Raw genomic sequence first — 11,942 nt, forward strand, 5'->3', positions numbered from 1 at the left:
AGCCTGAATAGATGCAACTAACTTACTATGCAAATGAAGAAACGCTCCATGCATAAACTAATGATGGAGTACGTAGGCCACCGTAGTTCCCAGACGCACTTGGAAAAGGGAGGAGTTAGCGGACAAGCACTATTTTTTACACACTGGACCTAAAAGGCTGTTTTTAGTCTACATTTTGGTCACTCTTGTATTCTTTTATTATGTTCTTCCTATTTGCAGATAAAGTCCCATCCAACATGAGTGTATGAACTAGTTATTCTTTTCTTGCCAGTAGAGGGTGGTAATGATCCATTATTGCAAGAAAGTTAATTTGAGGGCAAAGACATCGGCGGTCCTGTGCTGAGCACATTGAGAAAAACATGTTCCCTTTCCTGTCTGCTCTTTGTTTGTTCTGTTCATATTGTCGACCTTCACTGTGAAGCAATATTTTGAATCCATGGATATAATTTTCCCAGTTACCTCTAATATCTAAGAGCCAGGGACTGCTTCCCATCACAGCCACAGAGCATTAACAGGAACAACTAGTCATACGCTATTACTTAAGTGCTGTAATATGGATCACATCATTTACATTACCCGCTCTGGCACAGCACGCAGATGCAACTATTAAAATGTAATCGAGTGAACCATTACCTCACCAGTAGCACTTTGTCCAAAACTACTGTAATGTTATGAATATTTTTAAATCCTGCCTGTACCTCGATGAAATGCTGCCAAAGACCTGAAACAAACGGTTCCTCACATGTGAGGCCAGCAGCATGACTTCAATCCTGGCTCCTACTTTTTTTTAGGAGGTAGTAAAATGTAGAGAAGCACATGTTGGTGTCGCGTGAAGAGGAAATTGCTTGCTTGTAGTCTAAGCAAACAGGTTTCTACTACTGGGAAAAAACCTATGTGCCTATGTTTGTGTGTAACTAACTGTGTGTGTGTGTGTGTTTTAAAACTGTAGTGTGTAACTTTCAAATATAAACAAATGCCTGTTTTGTTGAAACCACTGACAAATGAGTTCACACAACGCTGATTAAGCTGCTTAGCTTTACACGAGTCTCTCGGTTTCTCAGTATAGCAGAGCAGTGTCAGTTGCTTTGATTGGCTCGTGCTTGTGCCGGTTTATTTACATAAGGTGTTTCGATCAGGGCTCGAGTCATAATCGGAATTTTGTGGGGGTCTCTAAAAACTGATGTCAAACTAAGGCTAAGATAAATAAATAACACACAGGCACAGTCATCATGTAGACTGCAACAGCAGTTATTTCATTGAAATATGTAATGAGACGGTAGGACAGTGCACACCCATAGACCATATAATAGATTATAGAGAGAGAAAACACCTAGCGGCCCACAATTATATTGGTTAGATAGCAACAACAATTCATTTCTCCTTTTTTAAAAAAAATAAATGAAAAGGTATGACGGCACACACCATATAACACAATAGCAATAGTAGAATGTAAAAGCTACCTTTTTTACCTTTACGCAGACAAATAGACCACAGTGGTCATGTGTCACAGCACACATTTTTCACGAGCGACAATGTGTGTTCCGTTGTTAACATGTTTCTGACAGCCAAGACACTCTTTCCATTATTTGTGCATTATTAATGTTTAAAATAATGGTTTTTGGTTATATTTTAGCGAGCCCCCATAACTCCATCCCAGGTTTTGATTGGCAGATGCTCACATTGGCTGACGCTTGGAAAGTTGAACATTCGTCAACTGCTGCCACAAGCAACGCAAAGCAGCATACCCACAATGCACTTCAGCGACGCCTAGCACTGCTCCATTCAAAGCCACTGTGCCAAATCAGACAGAGCAGCAGCAACATTGCTTTAGTACAACTGACAACATGAAGAGTTTGACAGGATAAAAGCTTCTTGCCCCCACCCGCTCCTGCACTGCTGGTGCTGCCTCAGTCAGGTCTGATAGTATTGCTTGACGGAGCCTGTTTTCAGATGTTACATCACTTCTGTTTATGAAGTCCAAACATAGGCAGAAGAATTAAAACAACAACAATGACATTTCCAAAAGTTACACACTGCAGCTTTAATGCACTTGCCACTTTCAGGAAAACAGGCCATTATAATGTGGACTCCCTTTAACTTGTAAAAAGCAGCAGTCGACTCTCTGTAGTCACAAGGTCCACTCTCCCACAGAGTCACCTGAGTCCATAGCCAACATCTGAACCTCATGAAGGTACATTCGGCCTTTTTTCATGGCTTAGAGAAACATTAGTTTCCTTTTACAACTCTTGCTTGGATTATCTTTTTCAGTTTTGAAGGTCGAACTGGGCTGTCGGCCAAAAGAATAACTGGGCTCAGTGTGTGATTACAGTATTTCCCCTCAGGGGAAATAAGAAAAATAATGTACATTAACGTATGTATGGGTTGAATCATAGGCGTAGCTTAAAGTGGTATTGTTTGGTTTGATAAATGGTGGTGCTGTTATGACCTTTTCAATGGGAGCAGCAGGGTGAGAGATTGCATCAGGGAGAATAGCAACTTCCACAGGATTTCTCTATAGTCAGTGTGGTCATAATGAGATAACAGTGTGAACAAAGACAAACACCGTCCCAGCTACACAAGCACATAACCACAACATACTTCCTGACTCTCACCTTCTATTCTTTTGCTGATTTCTTCTTTCTCACAGCATTTCCTTGGGAGTTGACCATAGGTATTTCACTGACCTGTCCCACATTTCTCTCTGGCTGTCTTTCACCCCACCTACCTTTCACTTTTTTCTGTACTAATACTGTACTGTCATCTCTGCTCTTTTTGCTTTTCCATGGTGTTTTGTATTGTAGGCAGAAAATCAGCTCAGTTGCATGCAAAAGGATTTCTTTAGCGTAGTGATTTTACGACTACTCAACATCATGTTTAAATTCCGTACCAACAATTGCATTTCTTTTATCACTTTATTATACTAAATGTTACAGTACATGTATTATTTAAGAATTAATTGGATTTATCCAGATTTTTTTTTGTCAACATCTTCATTGCAAGTTTAGCGTTAGCTGCTAATTTGCACATTTTCATGACTTCTTGTTCAACAAACCACCTCAGGACCTTCTTCCGCTTTGAGGCTGCGTGGGATAGCTCCATGCACAACTCTCTGCTTCTAAACCGAGTCACTCCATATGGGGAAAAAATCTACATGACCCTTTCAGCTTACCTTGAGGTACACTACACTGCCTGTATTTAAGAAAGACAGCCCTTAGATTAATTATGTTCATGTGTTAATTTCCTTAAAGGAAGCATTTTGGCTAATTCTCCACTTTTATTAATTGCAGATGGAGAACTGCACTCAGCCTGCAGTCATTACCAAAGATGTCTGCATGGTGTTTTACACCAGGGACACAAAGCTCTCCGCCTCACGCTCTATTCGCAACCTTTTCGGCACCGGGAGCCTGAGAGCAGCTGATGGGTGAGTTTGTAATTTCAGACAATTAAATACATCATGTGTCGTGTGTCCACACCGCTGATTTTTCTGTCTGTCTGTTTGTTATTTTAGAAACCGAGTAACTGGAGTTTATGAGGTCAGCTTATGTAACCTAGCAGATGCAGGAAGCCCAGGTGAGAGTGAAAAGAATAAAGAGTTATTATACAGAATAAAACTCATCTGCTGCAACATTTCTGAACCCTGAACCTGGCTGATCCACCACAGGTATGCAGAGGAGACGCAGGCGGGTGCTGGACACCTCAGTGGCCTACGTCCGTGGTGAGGAGAACTTGGCTGGGTGGAGGCCTCGCAGTGACAGCCTCATTCTGGACCACCAGTGGGAGCTGGAGAAACTCAGCCTCCTTCAAGATGTGAGGAGCTTATGCTACTTTTATTTGATAGCATTGTAGAGAAAATACTTGCTATTTGAGGACAGATGACACAAGTTATCAGGGTTATTGGTCCACATATACATACATATATGTATGTGTGTATACATGTATAAATGTATACATATATATATGTATATATATATATATATATATATATATGGCAAATCATATGGTGACTTCACAGGAGGACACTGCAACATGTGCTCCTATGATAATCCCGTGATTGTACCAGGACCATAAACACATCACGGCATATTGTTAAGAAAGCCCTTCTATCTTTAAAGTTGTAAAGGTCCAAGGTCTAAGAATTAGTTATTAACATCTAATGTAACTGCAGATTGTAACAAGCTCCTCTGCTCATGGCTCCACACAGTGACTGAGGTTTAGAAAATTATGAGAAATCCAATCATGATAATAATAATAATGATGATGATAATCTGTTTTATAAATTTCAGTTTCACAAATGTATGACGCAAACTTTGACGTCATGGATAGAGCAATGACGTCCTGTGCTTTGTCTGTAAAAGCATAATGGATTATGTCAAATAAATAGTTTTCCTGCTGTTTTCAAAGGATATTTGCAGACAATTTTCTCTCAAATTTAAAGCTGGGGACAAAAGACGTGTGTATCAAAAATCAAATCAAACTTTATTTGTACTAGAACCTTTCATACACATAAATAGTAACTCAAAGTGCTCCACATAAAAACAGCAAAGGAACTGTGCATACTTTTCCTCTCAGTGGAAACGTTGCTAATCCAACATTGGCAACGTCTGCCTACGCTGCAAAGTAGCCAAAAAAGTCACACAGTGAAAACGTCAGCGTTTCAGGGATACAGAGATTGCCTCAGGTAATCTGTTGCATATGAAGTGTCTGTGCTCATCTGGTGGGAGGAGCTCAAGACAGAGAGCATTGTTCCCAGAATGTTTGTACTTAATGACCTTGTGATGAGACCATATTTCTTGCGACCCTGCCTACTACAGCTTTTCATGTGGGATCTTGTTTCTTGTCAGTGACAGTGATGTGCTTGTAACCCCATTTGTCTCAGGTGGAGAAGACAAAACATTACCTCCTGCTGAGAGAGAAACTGGAGTCCACCCTGCTCATGGGTCAGGATTCTCTGCAGGCCTGCAGTGTCACTGAGGAGCTGAGTGAGTCTCCTCAGCTCGCTGAGGGTGACCAAGAGGTCAGCTTCAGCTCTGAGTTCACAACTGATAGGCAGAGGGAGCTCGCAACCAAGGTCAGCCAATCATTATTTCATGCACATGTCTTGTAAAGTCTGTATTGTATTGTTTAATATCTATCTTGACAAGAGAAATTATGCAGGAACATAGTTTGTATAAATTTGGTGCAAATGGACTTGTAGACAGAACGCTTACTGGATCTTACTGTGCACTTTCCATAGTGTCTGCGGCTGCTCACTCACTCCTTCAACAGAGAACATGGCCATGTGTGTGTCAGCGCCAGTGAAAGCAAGGTGGTGCTCTAAAGACACGTATACAGTATATGTATATATGTATATACAGTATATATATGTGTATATATACATATAAAAAAACAAATGATGTATGTTTTCATGTCTGTTAAAACAGCATGTTTTTGTGTGTTTTACAGATTTCAGAGATGTCCATCACAACACTAAAAGACTCCACTTCAATCTCCTCTCTAAACACAATCATACCCTCTTCAACATGCCCTTCGCTGGTTGAGGGTTGCTATGACACCACTGAACTCAGGTCAGTCCGGAAGACAAACTTGCGAATGTGTGAATCCTTTCTTTGTGAATGAAGTCATTTTTCTGTCAGTACGATATCATGGAGCACTGTGAATGGTATTGTCACAAAATGATTACATAGTATCTAAATACTTTGACGTCATAATATATCAAGAGCTGTGTGATTTTGAAGTCTACAAATCAAGCCAGGCAGAGATGTGTAGATCTTAATAAGAGCACTGAGACCAACAGGTCACGATGTGTGACATCTGCTGTCAGTCACATATAGTCCATAGCCTCACCGTAAAGGATACCCTGCTTTATTGACTCCACATGGGACCTTAAAAAGAAGAAGAACTACCAGAAGTCCGAATTGTTGGTGTTACTACCATACTCGTCGCTATAGATCGTTTGAGTCATTTTTGTTGGTGTGTGTTTTTGTATTTGTTTATATTTATTTGTTTTTGTGTTTTCCTTTTCCATGTTGTGTTACCGGGTTAGTAGTTTGTACAGTGTGAATATATTTGTGGGGATGCCACCTGGATGGGGGGTGGGGGGTGGGGGGCAGGGTTGACAACTTGTGTAATAAATGCTTGTATAAATACTTTTGATATGGAAAATTTATAAATAAAGTTGGGAAAAAAAAAAAAAAAAAAAAAAAGAAGAAGAACTAGCATCCTTCATCTCAAAGACTTGTATGCATTTTGTAACCAATGAAGACAAGTCAATTCCTATTTACTTTCCACACCCAGAGAGAATGTACATGTTTATATACAGTCTATGACTCTCTGTTATCCATATTATCTGCTATTCCTGTATCTGGTTTGACTGTTGTGAGTCTTATCATTGCTGTGTCTATAACGTATAATTATTTACAGTAAAGCCTTCGTTATACAGTCTTTGTTACTAGGGCTAAAAACGCCTTTTAATTTTGTACTACGACAGGCCTCCCATGCCTCGCTCTCGTGCCGTCAGCCCCGCTCCTGACTCACAGCAGGACTCAGAGGCCAAGAAGCCCAGTAATGGAGCCTCTGAAGCCAAACCTCCCATCCGCAGATTTGTCCCCGACATCCAGGAGATTAGAGTCAGGTGAGCCAGCGACGGTTATAAAACGCTATAAAACTGTCACCAGTCGGAGTTGTGAAGACGTCTTGGTTTCATGTTTTCTGTTTTTCAGCCCCATCGTGTCAAAGAAGGGTAACATCCATTTCTTGGAGCCACACACCAATGGATGGGTGAAGCGCTTCGTTGTGGTACGGCGGCCGTACGTCTACATCTACAACACAGAAAGAGACGCTGTGGAGCGGGCGATTCTCAATCTCTCCTCAGCTCAGGTGGAGTACAGTGAGGACCAGCAGGCAATGCTGAAGGTGGGTGGTTTACAAGAAGTACACTGAATTTCCATTTATTTCCCCCCCTCTTATGCCAATACTGACTTTTTTCTTTTGTCTTTCTCCACAGACCCCATACACATTTGCTGTGTGTACAGAACACCGTGGAATTTTACTTCAAGCCGCTAACGACAAAGAGATGCATGACTGGTTGTACGCGTTTAATCCTCTCCTCGCTGGAACTATCAGGTAAAAGAGATGTAAACTATTATAAAGTTTTTACCAGAATATACTTCTGCTAATGTTTGTTATTATTCTGCCTCTGGTAGGTCTTTGCGAGCGTAAAACAATTTTAATTAACCATTTTTTGCGTCCCTCACCTGGAAAATTGGCTCCGTCAAGCAAAACTATCAGCCCTGACTGGGGAAGTGTTTGTGTTTCTACACCAGCAGCAGATTGGCGGGTGGGGAGCGACTGGGTTATTTGAGCAGAAGAATTCCAGGCTCTTCTCATTCCAAGAGCGTTGTATAGTGCCACTAGAGATGCACCGTGCAGCGTATTTAGATGCTCAGAGCAACAGGAGTGTTCATCCACATTATTTATTTTTATTTTTTTTATTTATAATTAATTCATATTTGTTATTGGTAATGGAAAATGCTGCTATATTAATAAAATAAAAGTCTGTGTGTGTGAGGTAACAGTGAATATCCACAAAGCTTAACCTGGATATTTGTCCTAACCTTAACCTCGGTCCTATCCTGGTCCCTAACCTCATATTCTGTCTTTTATTTTACCACTGCTCTGCTCTGAGCATCTCCAGTGGATATACCCCAGCCTGTTTGCAGCTTCTTGCTTCTGTCTTGACCCGAGTGCAGTGCGAGAATGCCACCGGGGCAACACGAGATCTAAACGCTGCTGCACTGGGTGGAGCTGATAAGATTAACCAGTATTGCATTGACTCGTTTGACAGTTGTTTGAATGAAATGGACATTTGATTATGCGCTACAGTTTTGATATTTGACATGTGTCCTCTCATGTGCCGCTTAGGTCAAAGCTGTCAAGAAGACGAGCCGGACAGATGAGGATGTGAAACAACGCAAACCAATTTCAAGAGGGTGATCGCAAAAGACTTAAATGTAAATAGATCCTTGTCCTTATCGCTCCCCCTGTGCTGAGCCCCACCACCATCACCAACAACAGTCTTTCCTGTGTGAGTTCTCAGTCTATCACGCGTGTCCTCTTTGGCACCTAAAGCGCCCATTTTGTGTCAGGCCTTTTGTCGCAGTGTGAGTCTCGTAGTCCGGAGAACGTTTTCAAAAAAGCTGTCGCTGTCCTGCACTGTTCTGGAGTTTATTCATAACTGGGTTTTGAAGAAAATGGAGGGAGTAGCAACAGTTTTCTTGTCTCAGATTACATACGTATGGTAATGTACTGTAGTTGTTGTCAGTGGCACATCAAGCCTTATACATTTATCTCTTTAAAAAAATGAATACAGTGACATGAACCTGACTCAAAGGATCACATTGCTATATTTGCATCAGTAAATAAGCGTGCAACATGCAGCTTCTTCTCTTCTCTACTCTACTGCTATATATACAGTGTCTAAACAGGTTTGCATCCAGCATACAACAAGAAAATGCACAAAAAAAGAAAAAATGACAGTTGTGTAACTCTTTACAATATTTCCCTCTTCTTTCTGGCCTGTGATTCCTCCTGACATTGAGTAATTTGCCTAAAACTACTTAGAAACTTTAGCACACACACACACACATATACAGCGTGAAAAGAGAACGGCATATCATCGTACACGTCATGTTCTTGTGGCATTTTGATAAATCCATGTCATTTTAGCTACTTGTAGGAGCAGTGTGGGTTTGTACATTTACATGTGAGTTACTAATCTAACATCATTCCATCAATTCCCCCCCCCCCACTAAAGCTAATCTCATTCTTGACCTGAAGTTTATTTGTTTTTAAATGTGATATATTTAGATATTTAACAGCTTTATTATTTATTCCTGCATGTATTTATTTACAAAGACATTTATATTTTTAAAGTAGTAGTAGTACCGTGCAATTTCTGCACACTGCACTTTTTAATATGAGTTCCATAAATGTTTTAATGATACGACTTTGTCCCCATGCAATGAATTCTACTGAACTTTGTGATTGGCCAGTTTCTTTTCCTAATAGGCCGATATAATCCCCTTTATTATTATTAGAGTAGCCACACCAACAACTAACTTACACCTGAAAAGATCAATATATTAGATAGAGAATATTAAGGTGGTCTGTACATTAGCAACTGCACACTGGAACCTTGTTAACTGATCACACTTTTTCACTGTTCCTCACAGTACAGAGGAAGCAACTGGTAAATTGAATGAAATGTACATGATATTGATTGAATGTAGTGCCTCTCTTTTCAGCCACACTGTATGGGCATACTCCACATTACGCCTTTGCACCAGTTGCTTTGAATTTACATCCTTCATGCTGCTATAAAACTGATCAGGAAATGTCTGCAGATAACACCCTCACTGTCCTGCTTTTCATCATCATCATCATTATCATCACGTACATATCTAGACCAAATGTCTCATTTACCGTCGAATGCTATGTACAGGATGAGGGGTGGGAGTAACAAAAATGCAGTGGTAAAAATGGAGGTGAATTGATAAATGAGGTGATAAATGACCACATTTTATCATTCACCTCATCTTACATTCATCATTTATCATTTAAGGAATGTGTCCACAAGGATGCAAGTAACCAAAAGTAATGCTAGAAATGATAAGTGGTAAGTTTGTGTTTAAGACGAGGTGAATGGTACAATGTGGTCATTTATCACTTCACATCCATATTTACCACTCAATTTTATCATTTTATTTGTGTTACTTCAACCCCTCATAATGCAGAACCTTCCTTAACACACAGTATACTTTTTATTCACACACACACACACACACACATATGTATTGTCAGCAAGCATTTCCCTATATTTCTTAAACAATCATGAGCTGAATGAGTAAAACTATTCTCCTTCAGCTTGTCAATGATGAAAAATGCTCTTACTTTTTCATTTTTATTTGCTTTGGTTTGATAGATGAAGATGCCTCAGGTCAGCCAGCCGAGAGAGCATGTATGTGAACAACAAGCCAAAGCATTTAACTGTTAAAAAAAAAAAGCATCCCTATGGTTTTATTTTGTGTTTTAATAAATCAACAAAATACCTTACTCTACTGTTAGCATATTGGCTGAGACTGGAAAATATTCTGTGTGTTGTGGACATATTTTAAATGTATCCAATCAAACCATTCAACAACTATATGTGTGGTCAAGTGTCAGTCGTCATATGATAATCAAAGGGTTCAATGTTCATGTCCATATCGTTTGTTTTGTGATCGATGTAAGTGACCAAAGTCTGTCACAGATGTTCTTAGCGGAGGCTGCCGTTGTGTTTTATCCAGCTCGAGCATCATCACTAAGGAAAAGGAAAAATCCCTGCTGCACTGTTCTCTGTCATTTCTCTCTCGTTTGAGCTCCACTCTTTCTCTCCTCTTGTTTCCACTGGACCTTTTCATGTGCATCACATTTGAGCCAACCAAAGTTTTGTTGGTGCAATCACAGGACAAAGATCACACTGAATGTACATCAATATTTAAAAATTCTTATTTTGCTGGAGTGGTTGTGTTGATTTGTGATTCACGGTGTGTTTCCTTCTTGATTGTAGGTGGGTTTTTATCAGAATTATGCCTTACCACATAAGGCAAACCTGTAATAATCTGTCCACTGATGTGTGGGAGGATATAATGGCCCCGTCACAGCATGTACTGAGTAAAACTGTAGGTTATTTTACTCTCACATTCTCACTTTTATCTCAGTATCAACCTTTACCATCATGTCCTCACAAAATGTACTTTTTACTAATCCCCTTCACAGATCATCTTAAAATGAAAATCATTCAGATTTTTTTGCTTCCACATCTAATGTTTTTTTTGCACTATCAAATTATTTTGCATTGTACATAAACATGATTGCTGTGAACACTGTATTATAAAGTTGCACACATTTACAAAAATCCTAAATGGGCAGTAGTTAAGTCAGTGTCTCTGAGTGTTGGACTTTAGCGTCAAATGTTTGTGTGCACTAAACACATTGTCATATATTAAATAAACATGGGAATTATGCAACACAAAATAATGGACTCTCATTATTTCTGTCTTTTCCAGAATCCATTATAGTTTATATACCAGGTCCTGTGAGTAATCTGGTAGTCGTTTTTTTTTATTATTTTCCCCCAAGAGAACGGTCAAGAATTAGTTCGACCATACATAAGCACAACCTTAATGCACTGGTTAAATTTGTATAAGCATGGTATTTGTTCAAAATTCAAGAGGTACAAATAATATTAAAATGTTCTAAAACCTGACAGAATCTTAGATGTCCAAAAATGAGTCCTTGTGGAACACCTATAGCAAGGGGCTCCAGTAGAAAACAGTATAAAAAAAACTGAATCAAATGCTGTAGGTCAGTGGTCTCAATCTCCAATGACCCTTAGGGCCACCAAATATCACGTTGGGGAAAAAGCAGCTTTTCAGTACGGTTGGGCTATATGAGCTTAAAATCAAGATATCACAATAAATATATTAGTATTAGTAAAAATAATGATTGTCCAGAGATTTCATAATGTTATATTTATGGTTTTGACTGTGTTGAACCCTCTCACCGGGAACACCCACATCCATCACGGGTGGGAAGCCCCTGATGAGTATCACGAATCTCAAAGAGATAAATAAAACAGAAAAGGGTACTATGAGTTCACGAGAAGTACGCCAGAGGCTTAAAACGAGTCCCACTTAAGGCACTGGTTATACATGATATTTCGACATGATAAATGACTCATTGACAAAACACCCTAGCATTCAATTTTACGCCCTATTAACCTTACATATGTTTACTGTAAGTAAAAATAAATCTTGTTTTTTATGACATCTTCAACTGTAGATTTCTCTTTAAGAAACCTGGCAACCCAGCGGACGAGCAGCAACGTTGCATCCAGTCTCTCT

At 39.6% G+C, this 11,942-nt stretch overlaps 1 protein-coding gene across 17 annotated transcripts in view; it reads left to right on the forward strand.

Annotated features, from left to right (window-relative positions):
- The window catches only part of kif1aa (kinesin family member 1Aa), a 48,111-nt gene extending 37,041 nt beyond the window's left edge, over nucleotides 1-11,070 (forward strand). For 10 of the 17 annotated variants that reach the window (XM_058637692.1, XM_058637695.1, XM_058637696.1 and 7 more), the window contains 11 exons: nucleotides 3,061-3,175; nucleotides 3,288-3,421; nucleotides 3,509-3,570; nucleotides 3,662-3,807; nucleotides 4,877-5,068; nucleotides 5,234-5,305; nucleotides 5,443-5,564; nucleotides 6,488-6,631; nucleotides 6,720-6,912; nucleotides 7,004-7,122; nucleotides 7,921-11,070. In XM_058637692.1, coding sequence (XP_058493675.1) covers nucleotides 3,061-3,175; nucleotides 3,288-3,421; nucleotides 3,509-3,570; nucleotides 3,662-3,807; nucleotides 4,877-5,068; nucleotides 5,234-5,305; nucleotides 5,443-5,564; nucleotides 6,488-6,631; nucleotides 6,720-6,912; nucleotides 7,004-7,122; nucleotides 7,921-7,963 — 1,342 coding nt within the window. In that variant the 3' untranslated portion in view covers nucleotides 7,964-11,070. Of the gene's footprint in view, nucleotides 1-2,647; nucleotides 2,672-3,060; nucleotides 3,176-3,287; nucleotides 3,422-3,508; nucleotides 3,571-3,661; nucleotides 3,808-4,876; nucleotides 5,069-5,233; nucleotides 5,306-5,442; nucleotides 5,565-6,487; nucleotides 6,632-6,719; nucleotides 6,913-7,003; nucleotides 7,123-7,920 lie in introns of all 17 variants that reach the window. The other 7 variants (XM_058637690.1, XM_058637694.1, XM_058637691.1 and 4 more) reach the window with 1 other exon arrangement.
- Nucleotides 11,071-11,942: the final 872 nt, after the last annotated feature.

The sequence above is a fragment of the Solea solea genome, chromosome 9, assembly GCF_958295425.1.
Source record: "Solea solea chromosome 9, fSolSol10.1, whole genome shotgun sequence".
In the NCBI taxonomy this organism is placed as follows: domain Eukaryota; kingdom Metazoa; phylum Chordata; class Actinopteri; order Pleuronectiformes; family Soleidae; genus Solea; species Solea solea.